The sequence below is a fragment of the Oncorhynchus masou genome, chromosome 10 (assembly GCF_036934945.1).
Source record: "Oncorhynchus masou masou isolate Uvic2021 chromosome 10, UVic_Omas_1.1, whole genome shotgun sequence".
In the NCBI taxonomy this organism is placed as follows: Eukaryota; Metazoa; Chordata; class Actinopteri; order Salmoniformes; family Salmonidae; genus Oncorhynchus; species Oncorhynchus masou.
Genome location: NC_088221.1, coordinates 18312338 through 18332967, shown reverse-complemented (window position 1 = coordinate 18332967; position 20630 = coordinate 18312338). Strand labels below are relative to the sequence as shown.

Genomic DNA, 20630 nt, shown 5'->3' with positions numbered 1-20630 from the left:
GACACCAAACTGCAGTCAGGTCAAGACCCTGGTGAGAACTACGTTCGCACAAATTAGCTTTCCTGAGATGGTTTCTGAAAGTTTGTGCAGAAATGATTTGGGTGTGGAAACCCACAGTTTCATCAGGTGGCTGGTCTCAGACGTTCCTGTAAGTGAAGAAACCTGATGTGGAGGTCCTAGGCTGACGTGGTTACACGTGGTCTGCAGGACGGTTGTACGTACTGCCAAAATCTCTAAAATGATGTTGGAAGCGGCTTATGGTAGATAAATTAACATGAACTTCTTTGGCAACAGCTCTGGTGATCATTTCTGCTGTCAGCATGCCAATTGCACGCTCCCTCAAAACTTGAGACATCTGTGGCATTGTGTTGTGTGACAAAACTGCACATTTTAGAGTGGCCTTTTATTGTCCGCAGCACAATGTTCTTGGCTTCTTGATAAGCCAGACCTGTCAAGTGGATGAATTATTTTGGCAAAAAAGAAATGCTCACTATCGTGGGTATAATCAAAATTGTGGACAAAATTTGTGAGAAATAAGGTTTTTGTGCATATGGAATATTTCTGTAATCTTTTAGACGATCAAAACTGTAAGTGAAAACTCTTAGTGAAAAGAGTAAGCATCTCGTTAACAATTTTTAAAATATATGTTTTAATTGCATTGGGAGGTAACCACTGAAAGACATGCACCTTGTGTGAACTCTTTCATATCGGCTACAGTATTACAGTTTACAATAAAGTACTATTTCCTCTAATTGAATTGAAATGATTATCTATCAAAGCGGTTAGTAACAAGACTAAGTTTCCCTGCTCCCACATGTGGAGGTGTATGGCTGTGTGTCTCATATGTCTATGTGTCACCTTGGGTAATGTTCTGCCATCCTCTGATTAGTGCTTTGGCAGCAGTTCGCACCTCTCACCTGTAATTAGATTTTTTTTAAACACCACACAGAGTTGCCTAATATTTTCCCATACCATGTTTAAAATGAGATTTTGACCCCAGGTTAGTGTGACAGCAACATCCACATTTGATGACACGTTCAATATTTTCAAAGACCAGGTGCTCCTTTTAGTGTGCAAGAATGAATGCACACTAAGAGTGACATTTTCATATGATGTTTTTCAAGCCAACATTTCAGGATGATCCATTTCATAGAATGCTCTTTTTTTCCCCACCGTGGTGTGTTTTCCTAACATCATAATGCTTGAGATGATATTAGACATGTAACTTGTTATAATACATTGCTGAAAATGATAATATCTGTTGACTGAATATACTGATCATCATTCTGCATCAATCAATTTAATCAAATGTATTTATAAAGCTATTTTTACATTAGCAGATGTCACAAAAAAACTCTCATAGAAAGGCAGGAACCTAGGAAGAAACCTAGAGAGGAACCAGGCCAGTCCTCTTCGGGCTGTGCCGGGTAGAGATTATAAGAGTGCATGGTCATTTAAGGCCAGATTGTTCTTAAAAATGTTCAAATGTTCATAGATGACCAGCAGAGTCAAATAATAATTACACTGGTTGTAGAGGGTGCAACAGGTCAGTACGTCAGGAGTAAATGACAGTTGGCTTGGTTGAGACAGCAGGTGCGGTAGAGAGAGAGAGTCGGAAATAGCAGGTCCGGGACAAGGTAGCACGTCCGGTGAACACAATCAGGATTCCCTAGCCGCAGGCAGAACAGTTGAAATGACCAGGTGAACTGGGGATAGCCAGGAGTCATCAGGTCAAGTAGTCCTGAGGCATGATCCTAGGGCTCAGGTCCTCCGGGAAGGGAGAGAGGGAGATAGAGAATTAGAGGCAGCATACTTAAATTCACACAGGGCACCAGATAAGACAGGAGAATTAAACCAGCCCCACGGCATATAGACTATTGCAGCATAGATACTGGAGGCTGAGACAAGCGTGGGCCAGGGGACACTGTGGCCCCGTCCGACGATACCCCCGGACAGGGCCAACCGGGCAGGATATAACCCCACCTACTTTGCCAAGCACAGCCCCCACACCACTAGAGGGATATCAATAGACCACCAACTTACTAACATGGGACAAGGCTGAGTATAGCCCATGAAGATCTCCTCCACCGTATGCCCTCATATCTCTGCACTCACCGATAATATCCAGGTAGCGTTCTTTTGCAGCAAGTCAACACACACACATGGTCATAGTAAACATTTATTTAATAATACTTTTTTTACACTAAACATTTCTACAAGAGATGGTTTATGAGTGCTGGGGTTATGTCAAAGTCCAGTCCACCATGTCTGTATAGTTTTCAATATGAGGGCCGTGCTCCTCTGTGTTTGAGAAGGACTGTGGGAACCTAGCATGTACAGAGATCTGATAGGGGAGAAATGATTTTGAAAGCCTCCCCTGCCATGTACAGTACTCACTCTGTAGGAATGTCTGAACAGATTGAGCAGATGCAAGCTGTCATTTAAACTATTCTGAATAAGATACGACTTTCTATTATACACAATTACAGTGTATGATAAATGTGTACACATATCTGCATGTTCCCTCAGTTTTATACACAGCAAATTCCCCAGTTTTAAATTAACACAAAGTGTGGACCCGTATAGACACTGAACAGTGTTGAATTAACAATGCTTAGTGTAAAGGTTTATTTTCATATTTCCTAGAGTGCCTTGCCTTTCAAGTGAATTGTAGAGTTATCACCAAAGACTGAATTTGTTAGTAACAGAGACATGCTTGTTGCATTCATCCAGTTTCACTCCTACCGTGAGAGGGTTGGTTTTCCAACCCCACTAAGTGCCAAGTTTATGGTCAAGTTGCAGCAGTATGTAAGAGGGAGAGGTGTGCCAGAGGGTGTGTAGTTTCGAGGGGGAAAAGTGGTGTGTTTCAATTGTGGGAGTAGCCATGTTGCTGGGGATCAGAAATGTCCTATCCGAGTGAGACAGATTGAAGTGTCTAGGGTGGCGGAAGTGCAGAAAGTGTCATGTTGAGGCAGTGAAGAAAGTAGAGGATGAGGAGGATCCCTGTGAGTAGTAGGCCAATGCAGAGTGACCCAAATGTTTTGTGCTTTAGTAAGGTTGACTTCTTGGCGTTTTATTACTATGATCATTAATTGTACAGATGGAAAGGAAATCCCAGAAGACTGAACTGGTCGTAGCAGCAGATATGTTTTGGGGTATCAGAGATTTTAGTGCAGAAAAACTACAGGGGATTTTGAGAGAAGGGGTTCCACCTTCCCAGGTCGACGGCCGGGTGTAGAACCTGTTGGGACCAAAGTGGTGGGAAAGGAGTGCTGGGGATATAGGGTTAGATGGCAGCGCAATTTCCTTTTTTGTTGTTGTGAACAAATGTGAATGCACTTTCCAAACTGTGAAAGGTACCAATACACAACGAAGCGTCTAGTCTGCTGCAAAACCACATGAGGAAGAAGAAGAAGATTTGATGAAAAGATCTGAGGTGAATGGTCAAAAGACCGAAATAAAATATCAGAATTGGCTGCCTGTGTAAATAGTCATTGAGTTATGACCCATCAGACTGGAGGCTTGTCTTGGTAGGGGCGTGGCTTTCAGGAAGTAATTCTTGGTCACCTATGAGAGTAAATGTAATTCCAGTTATTCTGTTCTGCTGAATTGTTGTCACATATTAAGCTTGACAAATGACACTTTTGTAGCTTTAATTATGCTTACAGAAGTGTATGAGTCCTATGCAAACACCTCTCTAAATCCCAGTGGGATAGTAACCCTTTGTTGCATTATGTAAATAATCATATTCATATTTTTGTATGTTGTGTGCAATATTCAAGCCAAATGTAACATTGCAGTGTACATACTTAGCATGATAATGAGCCATGCCTCTCAAAAATAACCTATGGATTACATTAACAAAGACCCAGTTGCTTGGGCAACCCATCATAAAAGTGAATGGAAACCCATCTGATGGTAAAATGAACGCACGCTTGGGTAATCTGAACAACCCAGCATGTTGGGTTATACGCCGAACCTGTCAGAATATACTGGTTTGCAAAGTGATGTGTAATTTCTATTGGATTCCAGCAGAGAGGGGATAACCAACCTTCTGCATTTTCTGTGTCCATGTATGCCGATGACTCAAGTTTTATATTAAATCCGCAAGCTATATCCCTGCAATGTCTCATTGAAGATCTAGATAGCTTTTCTGGACTCTGGACTAAAACCTAATTATGATAAGTGTATAACATTACGTATTGGATCTTTAAAAAATACAACTTTTACATTTACCCAGCAGTTTACCTATAACACGGGCTGACTGCGAAGTAGACATACTTGGTATTCATATCACATAAGATATCAATGAGCTCTCCACAATGAATTTCAATAGAAAATAGACAAGATGCTGGAGACCATGGAGAGGTAAATACCTGTCTATTTATGGAAATATTGCCCTGATTAACACCTTAGCCATATCTCAGTTTACACACTTATTTTGATTTATCTGGGATGCTAAACCATACAAGATAAAGCGTGCCTATCTATATAATGGGTGGGTTGAGATGATTGAATATAAAAGCACTAAACCTCTCTCTAAAAGCTTCATTTATCCAAAAGGTTTACTTGAACCCTAAATGGTTCTCAAGTTGATTACTATTAAACAAATAGTATGGCTGACCTCAAATGTGCTGGTTGATAAGACCTGTATTTATGAACAATATGTTTGAAAAGGGTATTTTGTTTTTAAATGATTTTGTAAATTGAAATGGTAGACGTATGTCTTTCATGGAGTTATCAGAATTGTAAAGGAAGGACTGCTCAATCCAAGACTACAACCAATTGATAACAGCATTTCCCCAAAAATGGACGAGGCGGGTGGCAGCAGGAGGAGGTAGGGAACTGGTCTGTCTGCCCAATATAAAGGATCGAAACTGTCAGAGAAATAAAAATAGCATAAATAGGAAAGTAGACCAGTTTCATTTGAGGACCAGGATGTTGACAGCTGTGCCATACAGATTGCAAAATAGTTGGGAAGAGATTTTTGATGTTCCGATTCCATGGCACAGGGTGTATGAACTGATATATAAAATGACACAAGATTCAAGACTTTGTGCTTTTCCGCTAAAGTTATTCTTGCCACCAACAAAATGTTGAATATTTGGGGCATACAATCATCGCAGCTCTGCAGGTTTTGTTGTGAGGATACAGAATCAACAGACCATTTTGTTTGGTGTTGCCCTCAGGAAGCCTGTTTCTGGTCTCACGTTCAGGAATGGCTGAAAATGCATAACATTGATCTGAATTTTACTCTAGAAATAGTATTGCAGCTAATTCTTGTTTGCCTGAGGCTGATGCCGCATAGACTTGGTACACATGCATATACACACACTCACATTCAAATGCACATGTGCACATACACGGACACACACACATACACACATGTAAATAGTGCCATACATGCACTCAAACATGTCCAGTTGACCTTTCTGTTATGATTTCTGTTGTCTTTCAGATCTTGTTTTTTGCATTGTTGTTTTCTCTTTTTCCTCTTTTGTTCATGTTGATGGTTGTTGGTGCATTGGGGAGGACGGGGGTCTTGGGGTTGGGGAATGGAATTATAAGATTTTTCTTGGGGTGGGGGGGGGTCTCGGGTGGTTGAAGTGCAGCTCTTGGGGAACTGTGGAGGGGACCTTGGAGGGCTAGTAGCCTGGCGGTTGGGAGCTTGGGCCGGTGGCTGATGAGTCGCCGCTTCGGGTCCCCGTTTTTGACCTTGTGGGAGATCTGTCGATGTGCCCTTGAGCAGGGCGTTGACTCTGGTTGCTTCTGTGGGTCCCTCTGGATGGGAGTCTGTTAGAATACTAATGTGATGTAAATGTTGAGTGGCTTCACTGCAAGTAGATTGTATGTTTTAAATATTCAATAATAGAAAATAATCAATAAAAATAAACATGTCTCTGTCACTCACAAAGTCATGGGTGGTAACTCTTCAATTCACTCGAAAGGCAAGGCACCCTGGAAAATAAGGCTTTACACCAAGCAGTGTGTTAATTTATACAGGTCCACACTTTCAGTGTTAATTTAAAACTGGCAGTGTTGATTTAACACTGGGGAATTTGGTGTGTGATTTCTCAGTGTATGTAACTTTTTTTGAACGTATTGTACGGTATCAGGTAGTGGTGATACCTTCTCATTAAAAACTAGTCCGATTACCTTTTCATCTTAGAGTCGGTTGTAAACGAATACCCTGTAATTTTATTTTGTGGAGAGATGCTGCACCATGTCAAACTCCTTCCACGGAGAGCAGTGTCTTTATTTTTTTAATTTATTTTTTCCCTTTCAACAAAGATCTATTGCAACCAGGTGAGGGGAGTTCCTTACTAATTAGTGATCTTAATTAATCAACAAGGGGGAACGCAAACCTGCATATACTCGGCCATCAGTGGAATGAGTTTGACAAGTACTGTGAAGATACATACAACTGCAGGGGTGAAAGCAAACAATGTGGTTGCCAAGTTACCAACCAGCCATTTAAAACTATATCTTGGAAACGATTACAGACTGCTCTACTTTAGAATCACACGGTATCCTACCCTGGAATGACACCTGCTCATACCTCAACCATTATCACAATCAATTCAATAGGGACATCAATTAGTAGGAACTTATAAGCAGTATTAGGCAGCTTTGTTGTCCTATTCCCCATTTTTTACTTTGATTTGGAGAAATAATAGAATAGTTAAAAATGTGCCTTTCTTTTCCTACCTCTCGTCCAGTTTCAGCAAAACTGTTGACAATCTGCACAGTATTTTTCATGTCTATCCACACAGGAAACTGTAATGTTGGTTAATGGGATTGTTTGGTCAGATTTGCCGTCCCATTTACACTGTGATCAATCCCACATTGTGCAAGTGTGTGATAAAGTGCTGTGATGTATTACTGGGTGTTAATGCCTCCCAGCTGTGGAGGGCATCAGCCGTGTGTGTGTGTGTGTGTGTGTGTGTGTGTGTGTGTGTGTGTGTGTGTGTGTGTGTGTGTGTGTGTGTGTGTGTGTGTGTGTGTGTGTGTGTGTGTGTGTGTGTGTGTGTGTGTGTGTGTGTGTGTGTTTGGCCTTTATTGGTTGGCATGCAGGGCAGGGAGATTAAACACATTATCTGGCTACAGCAGAGATCTTGGCTCCAGTGGACAGAACATGGAGAGAATCGCAACAGAGCCAAGTCTTTTGTTTGTTGATGAGGGAAGAAAGTACACAGTATCAGTCCCCTGACTGACTGTTATAGGTTAGGACTGGGGAAAATTACTCAATGATCCAACACCTTACGAAGGGAGGAACCTTTGCAATGAGCTCGCTGAGGTAGCCCTTATGGAAAAACCACATGAATTTCACATGTGGAGTTAATGTGATAACATTTCAACATGTAGAAGCAACATGTGAGAACATGAAACTACACGTGAAAATATTTGAGCACATTAAAAAATAAATGTTACAACATGACGATGCAAAATTCCAACTTGTGATACCATGAAACTACATGTAACAAGGATTTTCATACGTAAAACTGTAAATTTGATTTTCATGTGTGAATGTTTTTCACATCTGAAAATGCAATTCCACATGTGAGAGTTAGATTTGAACTTTGATAGTTTTTCACATTATAGTGCAAGGTAGATTTCCACATGAAAGTGCAAATTCTATTTTTTTCATCTGAAAGTTTTTCACATCTGAAAATGCAATTCCACATGTGAGCATTAGGTTCTAGTACTCCTTGTATACAGTATACTGTCGCTCCATTCTTGTGTATTTTATTTTATTTCTCTTGTGTTACTATTGCATTTTATTATTATTTTTAAACTCTGCATCGTTGGGAAGAGCTCGTAAGCAAGCATTTCATGGTAAAGTATACACCAGTTGTATTTGGCGCATGTGGCGAATAAAATAGGATATGATTTCGATTTTATATATTTGTGAAGACATTTCTCTCCATCACATAATTCTCTCTACATCACATCCAAAGATGTTTTCACTCTACATCTGTCACATCTCTTCCTCACCGAACTCAACTGACTGTGTGGGCAGAGAGTTTCTATACCCAGAGGAGCAACATCGCAAGACTTCTGGGAACACTTGTGAAACAGACAAAACAGACTAGGCCAGGGTTTGGGGTTTGAGAAGTTTGAGAAGTTTGAGATAAGTGACAAATTCTTACTTAGTTGTTAATTTCATCGAAATCTGAAAGCACAACATAGATTCGAGCCAGTGTCTTAAGTACACTGAACATACATATAAATTAAACATGAAACGATGTCTATGATTTTACTGAGTTGATCAGGCTGTTGATTGTGGCCTGTGGAATGTTGTCCCACTCCTCTTAAATGGCTTTGCTAAGTTGCTGTATATTGGCGGGAACTGGAACAGGCTGTCATACACATGGACCCAGAGCATCCCAAGCATGCTCAATGGATGACATGTCTGGTGAGTATGCAGGCCGTGGAAGAACTGGGACATTTTCAGATTCAAAGAATTGCGTACAGATCCTTGCGACACGGGACCTTGCATTATCATGCTGTAACATGAGGTGATGGCAGTGGATGAATGGCACGACAATGGACCTTAGTATGTCATTACAGTATCACTGTGCATTCAAATTGCCATCGATAAAATGCAATTTTGTTCACCGCCACCATGTGGAGCAGGACATTAAGCAAACCGCTCACCCACACAAAGCCATACACGCTGTCTACCATCTGCCCTGTATAGTTGAAACTGAGATTAATCTGTGAAGAGAACACTTCTCCAGCTTGCCAGTGGCCATCGAAGGTGAGCATTTGCCCACTGAAGTTGGCTATGATGCCAACCTGCAGTCAGATCAAGACCCTGGTGAGGACGATGTGCACGCAGATGAGCTTCCCTGAGACGGTTTCTGACAGTTTGTGCAGAAATTCTTTGGTTGTGCAAACCCACAGTTTCTTCAACTGTCCGGGGGGCTGGTCTCAGATGAGGTGAAGAAGTCGAATGTGGAGGTCCTGGGCTTGCTTGGTTTACACGTGGTCTGCAGTTTTGAGGCCGGTTGGACATACTGACAAATTCTCTAAAACAACGTTGGAAGCGGCTTATGGTAGAGAAATGAACATTCAAATCTCTGGAAACAGCTCTGGTGGACATTCCTGCAGTCAGCATGCCAATTGCACGCTCCCTCAAAACTTGAGACATCTGTGGCATTGTGTTGTGTGACAAAACTGCACATTTTAGAGTGGCCTTTTATTGTTCCCAGCACAAGGTGCACCTGTGTAATGATCATGCTGTTTAATCAGCTTCTTGATATGCCACACCTTTCAGGTGGAAGGATTAACACGGCAAAGGAGAAATGCTCACTAACAGTGATATAAACTAATTTGTGCTTAACATTGGAGAGAAATAAGCTTTTTGTGCATATGGAACATTTCTGGGAGATTTTATTTAAACTCATGAAACATGGGACCAACAGTTTGCATGTTGCGTTTTATATTTTTGTTCAGTATTGTTGAACATGTTATTACTCCAACCTCGTGAGAGTGATAAACTGACACGTTTTCCTTTTTTTGTCAACAACAACTTTATATCAAAGGAGGGCCTCTGATTTGACAGCCTGCACATGCGCAGTTGGCGCTCGACAACCATTAGACCCGATGACGTGTTTCTACACGAGGCTTACCTTTATTATGAACTGGGTGGTTCGAACCCTGGATGCTGATTGGCTGACTGCCATGGTATATCAGACCGTATACCATGGGTATGACAAAACATTTATTTGCACTGCTTTAATTACATTGGTAACTAGTTTATAATAGCAATAAGTCACCTCAGGGTTTTGTGATTTATAGCCAATTTTCCCACGGCTGAGGGCTGTGTCCAGGCACCCCGCATTGCGCTTAAGAACAGCCCTTAGCCGTGGAATATTAGCCATATACCACACCTCCTTGGGCCTTATTGCTTAATTATAGGTCAGTGGCTTATCTAGCCGACGATGCCATCATCCGGGAGATTATTCAGATGGACACAAGCTCTTGTTAATACTTACACTTCCAGAGTAGAATGAAAGAAGAGTTTGCATGTTACGTATACAGAATGTAGTACAACAGAAACAGAGCTCGGTCTGGACACTCCTCCATCCACCACCCCTCTCCATTCACTTGACATATACTAGCCTAAATCCAACTGTCTTGTTGACACTTTGGAGGATCTCATCTTTAGTAATGGGAAGTGTCAGATGACTGTTGTGCCTGAGGCATTCAGCTGTCAGGTGAGGCAGAAGTGTCTGTTGGTGTACGAGTGCTTTACTTTTTTCAAAGAGCGTGACTAAAAAAATAACCTCCACAGTGACAGATATCTCTGGGGTGTGCGTGTGCGTGTCTCTCTCTCTCGTTCCCTCTCTGACATGTGTCTTGTCTCCTCACAACAGGATGACTTCACATGGAACAGCATGTCAGGGCTGAGCGTGCGCCTGAAGCCGGTGCTCCTCCAGAGCCTCTCAGAGTTGGAGAGAGTCCGCCTGCAGGAAGTGGCCTTCAGCAGGCTGCTCCAGGACTACGACCTGGGTTGCCAGATCACCATCCCCAAAGGTACTCTACTACTCAGGCCTGGAAGCCATCTAACAGTCAGCCACTATCTCCTGATTCCTCCCTTCAGATTCCCATACAGTGAGCAAAGCTATTTGTTCCCAGGCCCTTGGCGAGAAGTTCTTGTTACAACATGTCTAAATATTACTCAACAGACACGAACTCCAAAACGGAATGTAATGTATCATTTCTAGTTAATCCTGCATGTTTAGTGTTGGTATAAAACAGCAATTTGTAAAAAAAAATGTACCTTATTTATTCGGTGTATTCAATTACTTTTTGTATAGAAGAAAGTCATTTGAAAGTACTGTATGTAGCTAGAAGTATATATTTTTGCCGTGGTGTGAGGTTGTATGTGTTCAACCTTTGATCTGTTTCTTGTCGGCCGGGCCCTCTCACAGATAGGGTTGCAAAGGGAGGGTAGATTACTGGAAACGTTCAAAGTTTACCAGTAATCTACCCCAATTTTGGTATCTTTCAAGGATTTTTTAAGATATACAATCTCAATTTGATCGCTCTTTTGTCACTGAGCAGGAAATGCAAACCTGTAGTGTATTCAACGTTTAAACTGGTATGCGTGAGAGTCTCAGCTTTCCACAGAGGGGTCATTTTAGTGTGTCGGCCAAACCATTTGGACGCTACAGATGTTTTCGTGAGAAGACCGGTTTTCAGGATGTCTCATGGTCTGACAAACACCGCTCTGGCTCTGACACCTTTCACCGCAGAGGTGGCAGGGCGATGTCAGAGGATGTGGTGGGTTGAGACGCAGCCCATGCAAAGAACCAGATATCTCTAGTTTAAACAGACAGATTTTTATGGGGATTTTTGTATTATGTTAATTAGATTTCCACGGGGGGCATGGAAATTGGAGGCCAAGGGTTAAAAAGGCTTCTATAGTTTGTCCTTTCCACTATAAAATGCCAGACTTGATTTGCCCTAAAGAAAAATATATCAACCCTACAAAAAATGTCCATGACTTATAATTTGATATGATTTATTAGCTGACGCCAATGGTGACGGCTCGTCTTACTGGGGTCCGACACATAACGTAACAGACATAACAGACAAAATCATTTACAATTTACATCGATTTTTAAATATTAACATGTAGTGTGTGTGTGCGCATCTATCAGTCAGTACATACACACAACAAGTAGGTCACGTGGGGGAGAGGCGTTGTGCCGTGAGATGTTGCTGCAGGATTGTTTTCCGTCTGTAGCAAACTGGCTCAAATTAAGATCCTAACACTGTATGTAATATCACAATACATCTAGTGGCTCATTTGAGTACTTGAGTACTTACTTTTGAAAAGTTAATTGAAAATAACACTATTATTACAAGATTATTTTTTCATTCATTTGGCTATTTTCTCTTGAACCTGTGATCTATGTACTAGAAACTCGTGGACAATATGGACACAGATATAATAAATGAACACTATATTTTTACAGTTATTCAAGTATAAATTACCAAAGTTACGATAGATTTTCTGTTAATTACCAGAATTACTGAAGATGCTGGTAACTTTGGCAAATTACCAGTAGCTTTGTAACCCTAGCAAGAAAAACGAACTGTTGGAAAAACACATTAAATGTCATTTGAAAAGTAGCAGACTTTAAATTCACACTGTCTACATATGGATTGAGTTAGGTAAGACAGGACAGTAATGGCAGGCATGTTTGTGTGGAAAGTCACATGTGACCTCCATAGTGCTATTAAAAGAAGACTATTAACTAGGATTCACATACCACATTTTAAATATGACATATGATTTAAGCTTGGGTTGTCTGTTTAAGGAGATTTTGAAGCCTCTTTCAGATTGTGACGAGAACAAGTGGTGTATGGAAATGTAATATTGAGTCCCGAAGTGACATGTAACAAGTGTGGTAATATCTGGTAGAAAGTTAGGAAGTCTTGCATAAAATCTGTGCTCTTTCTTTTCTTAGATGGTCAAAAGCATAAGAAGTCACTCAGGAGGAAGTTGGATTCATTGGCCAAAGAGAAGAGTAAAGAAAAAGGTACTTTCCAACCCAGAGAAGATAAACACGGCTCCTTTTAGTTCAAGGCTGTGGGATAGTCACTGAGTCCTGTAAACCTTTCCCACTGGTAAAAAAGAAAGAAATGGTTGAATCAACGTTGTTTCCACGTCATCGGCGTAAAATAATTCTCTCTCTTTTCCACCCAACTCTTAACCTAAATCCAATGACAGAGTGACATTTGTTTGTTGATTTCACATTAAATTCACTTTATGTAAATGCAATGTGCACATTATGTGAATTCACAAATGTACATCTAAACTAGATATTCAACTGACTTCTGTTCCCAGTGGGTTGTTGTTGTCCAGCTGGGCTCTGTTTTCTCACACACTGGCCCGGCCAGTCGTTGACAGTGGAGAACTGACTCTTTGATCCATTTCACTGGAGTTCACTGGAGCAGGCATTCTCAGCTGTTTCTACCTGCCGAGCTCTCAGAGAAAACATACAGTAGAAGGGGCTGCTTCAATAATTGCACTGCCGACTGCTGCCCTGCCCCCTGCAACAATGTTCGTTCACAGGAATGTGAGTTCTCTCTGTCGGCTGAGCGGTCAAGGAAATAACAAAAAACAATCTTGAGAGGTGGCTCAGTCATCACAGCCTATCCTCGGGCATGGCCAGCCCTTATCCCACTCTCCCTCTCTTTTCTCTCCCTGTGTATCAAGAGAAAAATCCCCAACTATGCGTCCCCTGACAGGATAGTGGATAGGTTAAACACTACATTTCCCCAAGAATCTATAGTGTCTGGGTTTTTTTTTTCAATTAGAGTTCTTACGTGAATTTTAAATAAAGCAAAAGGGAGGCATGGTTAATAGCCATGCAGGCTTTTTGGCAAGTACAGTTACAGTAGATGTTACTTCATACTCCCCATTAGGTAGATGTTGCTTTGATTTTCCCTTCCAAAATGGCTCATTCATCCCCCCTCTTCTCCCCTGTAACTATTCCCCAGGTCGTTGCTGTAAATGACAGTATGTTCTCAGTCAACTTACCTGGTAAAGTAAGGGTTAAATAAAATAAAATACTTGGAAGCAAGTGTATGGATTTATGATTGAATTGAAGCTAATGATGAATATTAACTTTCCTTTTTCTGTCCCTCCCCCGCACCACAGAGTCTATGCCCCAGGCATTCGGTATAACGCTGTCGCAGGTGATCTCTAACGACCGTGCCCAGAAGCAGCGTCAGGAGCTCCAGACCCAGCGAGAGGAGCACGGGAACGCCAGTGACCTGGTGTGCTCCCTCTTGCACCTCACCTCCTGGAGGAGCACTAAGGACAAGGAGCTGTCCAGCAGCAACTCCTCCCTCAGTTCCAACTCCGAAACGCCCAATGAGTCCCCTTTGCCCAACACGCCCGAGGCACCACCACGCACATGCAGGAGGGTAGGTTTTTACATGTGTGGGCTGTTCTCAAAAACCCACATTAGGAGCCTGAATGTATTCTGGTTGAGGGGCCCACCTACCTCGCTGGCAAAACATTTTAGATGCCCACTGTTGATGGCGGACAGAATATGTGTATATTTGTAAAGTACATTTTCTGCAATTCTACATGGGGCATAGAGAAAATGTTGCAGTTTCAAAGCACATTTTCTGTAATTCTACTCATTTTGCCATAGGGCTGAGAATAAAATGTGCAGTTTTACAGCTAATTTCCTGAAATTCTACACATTTTCCATGACTTATGCCATATTAAGATATATGTGTTATGTACTTGAGTGAAGACCCAAAAGCGGTTTTAACAGAAAACAGAGGTCTTTAATGAAAAACAGGAATGGCATAAATCCTCTTCCAACGTTGTCAATGGAACAAAAAGAACGTTAGTATAGTGCAGGATGCACCTGCCAGGCAGACTCCGACAGGATAGGACAAGGTGGAAGCAAACGAGACGACAGCTTGCTTCTGGCATCAAAAACACAAACAAGAATCAGACACTGAAAGTAGCAGGAACAGAGAGAGAAATAGAGACCTAATCAGAGGGGGAAGAGAGAACAGGTGGGAAAGAGTGAATGAGCTAGTTAGGGGAGATGTAGAACAGCTGAAGAATGAGAGACAGAGAAGGTAACCTAAAAAGACCAGCAGAGAGAGACAGAGTGAAGAGAAAGGACAGGAACAGACATAACAAGACATGACAATATGAGAGTGACAAACAACATTTATGTAAACCCCTGGAGGTCAGGGTCCTTGCGCCCTGGTTAGTAATTTGACCAGGATTAGTACAAGTTTAGATAGCTGGCTAGCAGGTTTGGGCTCAATTCAGAATTTTGGAATTCAGTCTCATTCAACCCATGAGATTAAATTCGGATTGATTCGCCAAAACCCGACATGATGTGGAATCTGAATTTTTGTTTGAGTGACAGGAAGTACAATTTAATGCAGTGCAATTCAAAGAAATTCCACTCAGTCATAGAACATGGGCGTTTCCTTGAACTTGACAGGTCACACTCCTAGATACCAAAGAATGTATCACTTTTCTCTGAAAACAATGTTCATATACTCTTTCAATCTTAGTGCTTAGAATGGCATATTATATTTCCACCAACCATTTCATTTGTGTGGCTTCTTTTTGAAGGCCTCAGGGTCAACTTCAGATTTAAACTAATACATTCTGGGAAATTTGGTGTTTTCCCCATAGTGAACTAAATGTATGTGATTAATGAAATATAATAACCACAATTTATAAAATAATAACTTTTTATTTCATCTAAAAACAAAAATCAACAATATTTTTTATGCAAGCATTTAACGAAATATGTGATGTTTTTATTTACAAAACATTCGGAACACCTTTCTAAGTTGAGTTGAACCCCCTTTTGCCCTCAGAACAACCTCAATTAATTGCGTTCCACAGGGATGCTGGCCCATGTTGACTCCAATGCTTTCCACAGTTGTGTCAAGTTGGCTGGATGTATTTGGGTGGTGGACCATTCTTTATACACAAGGGAAATTGTTGAGAGTGAAAAACCCAGCAGCGTTATAGTTTTTTACTCACTCAAACCGGTGCGCCTGGCACCTACTACCATTCCCTGTTCAAAGGAACATAAATATTTTGACTTGCATTCACCCTCTGAATGGCACACATACACAATCCATGTCTCAATTGTCTCAAGGCTTAAAAATCCTTCTTTAACCTGTCTCCTCCCCTTCATCTACACTGATTGAAGTGGATTTAACAAGTGACATCAATAAGGGATCAAAGATTTAACCTGGATTCACCTGGTCAGTCTATGTCATGGAAAGAGCAGATAGTCCTAATGTTTTGCACACTGAGTGTATATTTGTATATAATACACCTAATACAGAATATAGGCATTTGAATTCAATTCTATTTACTTTAATAAAATTTGAAAAGCAATTCTGTATCCAGTTTACTACTTCAATTCAAGAATTTAATAGGAATTTATGAGGCTTACAACTTGAGGGCCAAAGGTAGAAATACTGTTGGCCATCCTCCCACTTCACTTCACTATGCTTTCCACTGTATATAATCCATCGTTCTATGCCATGCACTTGATGCTAGGCTAGCCGCCATATGCTATCCATCACCTCTCCATATGTTGGTACTGTTCTCACACCGAGGGTTGTAAACCAAAATTATTTTCCAATCGTTTTGTTATGAACAGAACCCCCAAAAATGTTTTGTTCCATTCCACTGTTCCGACCAGCAAAATAAACCTCTGGACCGGTTAAAATCTTTTAGGCCCACAGAATTATACCTACAAAGGAGCAGCTTTTCTGAAGTAACTTTGAATGTTGTTGAACTTCAGAGAGGTGGCTTAACTAACGTTGGACCAGAGCTAGCCCTTGATCATGACTCTCAGTTCCATTACATTACACATAATGCCGCCTAATGCCGAGTTTTCGAGAGCTAGACCAAAGCTAGCTGACAAGCTAGCTAACTAACAAGATTGTGTGTGCAGAGCAGCACCAACATTAAAATAAAATCACATCTTATCTTTTGGTAGTTAATAAATCCAATGTGAAACGTGATAACTATAGTATCCTTAACTAGCTTTGAAAAAGTTCATAATTGTTCTCAATAAAAATCTCTCTTCCTAATTTCTGAATCAGGCCTGTAACTTCAGAAGACTATGAATGCTTCAGAGGGAGGGGGAGGGGCAGGTAGCCTACACACAGCATCTGCCATTTTGTCTTTGATTGACATGCTTCAGTTATATTTTCAGGATGAAATTTTAAAAGTTCTAAATGTCATCCGGAAATATAGCTGAAGCATTTAAAATGTCAACCTGAAATATAGTTGAAACATGTCAATCAAAGACAAAATGACAGATGCTGGCAAGTGGCAAATCAAATCAAATGTATTTATATAGTCCTTCTTACATCAGCCGATATCTCAAAGATGATACCCCCGGACAGGGTCAAACAGGCAGGATATAACCCCACCCACTTTGCCAGACCATTCCATAGAAATGGAGCTCTATAGGAGAAAGCCCTGCCTCCAGCTGTTTGCTTAGAAATTCTAGGGACAATTCGGAGGCCTGCTTATTGTGACCGTAGCGTACGTGTAGGTAAGATAGTTGGAGCAAGCCCATGTAATGCTTTGTAGGTTAGCTGTAAAACCTTGAAATCAGCCCTTGCCTTAACAGGAAGCCAGTGTAGGGAGGCTGGCACTGGAGTAATATGATCCATTTTTTTGGGTTCTAGTCAGGAATCGAGCAGCCTTATTTAGCACTAACTGAGGTTTATTTAGTGCTTTATCCGGGTAGCAGGAAAGTAGAGCATTGCAGTAGTCTAACCTAAAATGTCAGATATTTGCAGTGTTACGCAGATGGGAAAAAGCTGTCCTTGAAACAATCTTGATATGTTCATCAAAAGAGAGATCAGGGTCCAGAGTAACGCCGAGGTCCTTTACAGTTTTATTTGAGACGACTGTACAACCATCAAGATTAATTCTCAGATTCAACAGAAGATCTCTTTGTTTCTTGGGACCTAGAACAGTCATCTCTGTTTTGTACGAGTTTAAAAGTAGAAAGATTGCATCCATCCACTTCCTTATGTCTGAAACACAGGCTTCCAGCGAGGGCAATTTTGGGGCTTTACCATGTTTCATTGAAATGTACAGCTGTGTGTCATCCGCATAGCAGTGAAAGTTAACATTTATGTTTTTGAATGACATCCTCAAGAGGTAAAATATATAGTGAAAACAATAGTGTTCCTAAAACGGGACCTTGAGGAACGCCAAAATTGACTGGCAAAGATTTTCAGCTGGCAGACAGCCAGACACTAGAATAAGTTTCTGAGTGACAGTGAGGGCTTTACATAGGCACTTTGTAGCGTTTTTTTTGTTGGACTGGAAAACAATGCCCAGAGCGTTAAAGAACGTTATTAACCAGTTCCTTTGCTTTAAAAATAATGGTTCAGTTCTGGAACAGTATAGATCCCTTTTGTTCTCTGTTCTGGTTCTGTTCCTCGAAATGTTAGTTATTTTCTGGTTTTCGTCTCTGTTCCCTGAACCGGTTCCAACCCCTGACTCACTCAACCCTGTGTCTGTGTGTATCTGGCAAGGGAGGAGTGTCTGTGGATTACATCACTGACCTGGATGACAACCAGTCTCGTCTGCTGGAGGTCCTGCAGCTGTCCCTGCCAGCCGAGACACCCAGCAACAAGAAGAAGCAGAGGGACAAGAATCTCAGCCTCAACCACATCTTTCGACAGGTGCCCAGGGTAGTGGAGAGCTGCTGCCTGTACCTGGAGAAACATGGTACATATACTGCAGTCGTTCTTATGCATATTGTGCCCCAATTCAGAGTTGAGAAGCCAGGCAACTCAGACTTTCATGTAAATCATTCACTGAAGGCGATATGATTTGAAGAGGATTTAATCATGACTGGATTAATCTACACTCTTTGCCTGTTGTTACAGCAAACTTGTCCTCTATTTCGCCATTTAATTTAGGTCTACAGACTGTTGGCATTTTCCGTGTAGGGAGCTCAAAGAAGAGGGTACGGCAGGTAAGGTTTCACTGGAACATGCTGGTTGACAAGTAGATGAGTGCGCATTAAACACACTAGGATATTCATAGTATGTTTCTAGTGTTAAACTGTGGTGGATGTTGTCTCGTGTCGTGTTGTTGTCTTCAGCTGAGAGAGGAATATGACCAGGGTGTGGAGGTCCAACTGGATGAGGAGCACTGTGTCCATGATGTGGCTGCGCTGCTCAAGGAGTTCCTGAGGGACATGCCTGATCCCCTACTGACCAGGGAGCTCTACACCGCCTTCATCAACACCATGTGTGAGGAACCCACACACTCCCTTGCCAGGCTACACATCACATACTCACATGTTGCTAAGCCCATACTTCAAACCTCATACCGCAATATCACACAATCTCATCGCCACACATCAAATACCCTTCATCAACACCACGTGTGAACCTTGTATTTTATTTCTATTTTTGCATGGTCTCTATGCACACTCACAAGAACCTACACACTCAAGCACACTGACACTCTAACACGCACATAACATGCACAAACATTTATACTGACTACACGCACACACAATCACATACAATCATCATTTACACTGCTGCTACTCCATTTATCATATCCTGATGCCTAATCACCTTACCCCTATATATATATATATATCTCCCTCTATCACTCCAGTGTCCCTGCATATTTTAAATGTGGTATTGGAACTGACCATGTATATAGCTTCTTATTTTCTCGTGTTCTTCCTATTTTTTATTTTATTTATTGTGTGTTTTTGTTCTACTTTATGTTATTTTTAGTGTTACATTGATATTGATTACTGCATTGTTGGGTTTGGAGCTAGCAAGAAAGGCATTTCACTGTACTTGTGCACATGACATTAAAACTTGAACAGCCCACGCTGGCCCCATATCCCACATTCATGTACACTACATCCGCTACAGTGTATAACTCAAATGTTTTGCCACACTCTCAGCACAGCACTTCACATAGCATTCATCAACTCCATGTGAGTCAACTGATGTTGAGTCACTCCTACACTGCTTAAGCCTGTTAATAAGAAAGCTCACAATTCACTCATAATTCATACAGCTAATTCCTACACAATCTCTATCGTTAAGCGAGGTCAACTTGTTCTTTAGCTGTAAGAAATGAGAGTGAGTTGTGATGAGGTTTATCGTGTCCTCCTCTGCAGTACTGGACCATTCAGACCAGGAGATCACAATGCAGCTGCTGATGTGCCTGCTCCCACCCTGCAACAGTGACACCCTGCAACGCCTCCTGGAGTTCCTGGCCACGGTGGCCGCCCATGCCCAGAACAGCCAGGACAGGGACGGACTGGAGGTAAGGGCAGGTACGGGCAGGATAGGACAGAGCAGGACAGGAGGACAGAACAGGGCAAGACAGGGCAGGACAGGAGGGCAGGACAGGACAGGAACGCTAGTTGGGATATCAGTAGTCTAATAAAATGGCTGAAGTTTACTGTCCTTTTCACCCTTCGTCTGGAATCACATTTCATGAATGTTGTAGTAGTACACCCAATGTTGGTTATTTGATATCCATGACAAGGTCATAGTCATCTTTTGAAATACTGGCAGCATTTTACATTACAGCACGGAATACATGGTTAATAACATGCAGTAGTAGTACTTCTGCCAAACCGAAACTAGAGCAGAGTGGAGTACATGTTGAGGATCCATTGACATTCTGATTCTGATTGACAGACATGGCTTTATTCATTTTGACAGGGCATGTTAAGTGCAAATTCATTCCCACACTCCTCTCAGTTTGTGAATATGTCTACACATTTGGGTGAGACAGGAGAAGTCTTTAAGTCAGCCGTGTGCATGAATTGTGTTCCTTTGCTACCACAACAATCACTTATAAGACTGTGGTTATTCTTCATTCAGGTTAAAGAAAGACTTAAAAGTCATCTGAAGTTTTTATTCATCGTCACCTTGAATAATCTTTCAAATTTAACGTCCGTCATTGTAGCTTTTGGTATAATCCTGAAATGTTTCCTGTAATCGCAAACGGTCAGAGGAACATTCCTTGCAATCACACACCAAGGCCTGTGAGTTTTGAGGCTGAGGGGCTGCTGGTCAGACCGCCA

The 20630-nt window shown here is 41.5% G+C and overlaps 1 protein-coding gene across 1 annotated transcript in view; it reads left to right on the top strand.

Moving 5' to 3' along the window:
- Nucleotides 1–20630, top strand: part of LOC135547270 (rho GTPase-activating protein 6-like) — a 35913-nt gene that overhangs the window by 2849 nt on the left and 12434 nt on the right. Inside the window, exons 2-8 of the mRNA XM_064976092.1 lie at nt 10383–10542; nt 12486–12557; nt 13682–13950; nt 18091–18286; nt 18481–18536; nt 18666–18816; nt 19713–19861. Of these exons, the coding sequence (XP_064832164.1) occupies nt 10383–10542; nt 12486–12557; nt 13682–13950; nt 18091–18286; nt 18481–18536; nt 18666–18816; nt 19713–19861 (1053 nt within the window). The remainder of the gene's footprint in view (nt 1–10382; nt 10543–12485; nt 12558–13681; nt 13951–18090; nt 18287–18480; nt 18537–18665; nt 18817–19712; nt 19862–20630) is intronic.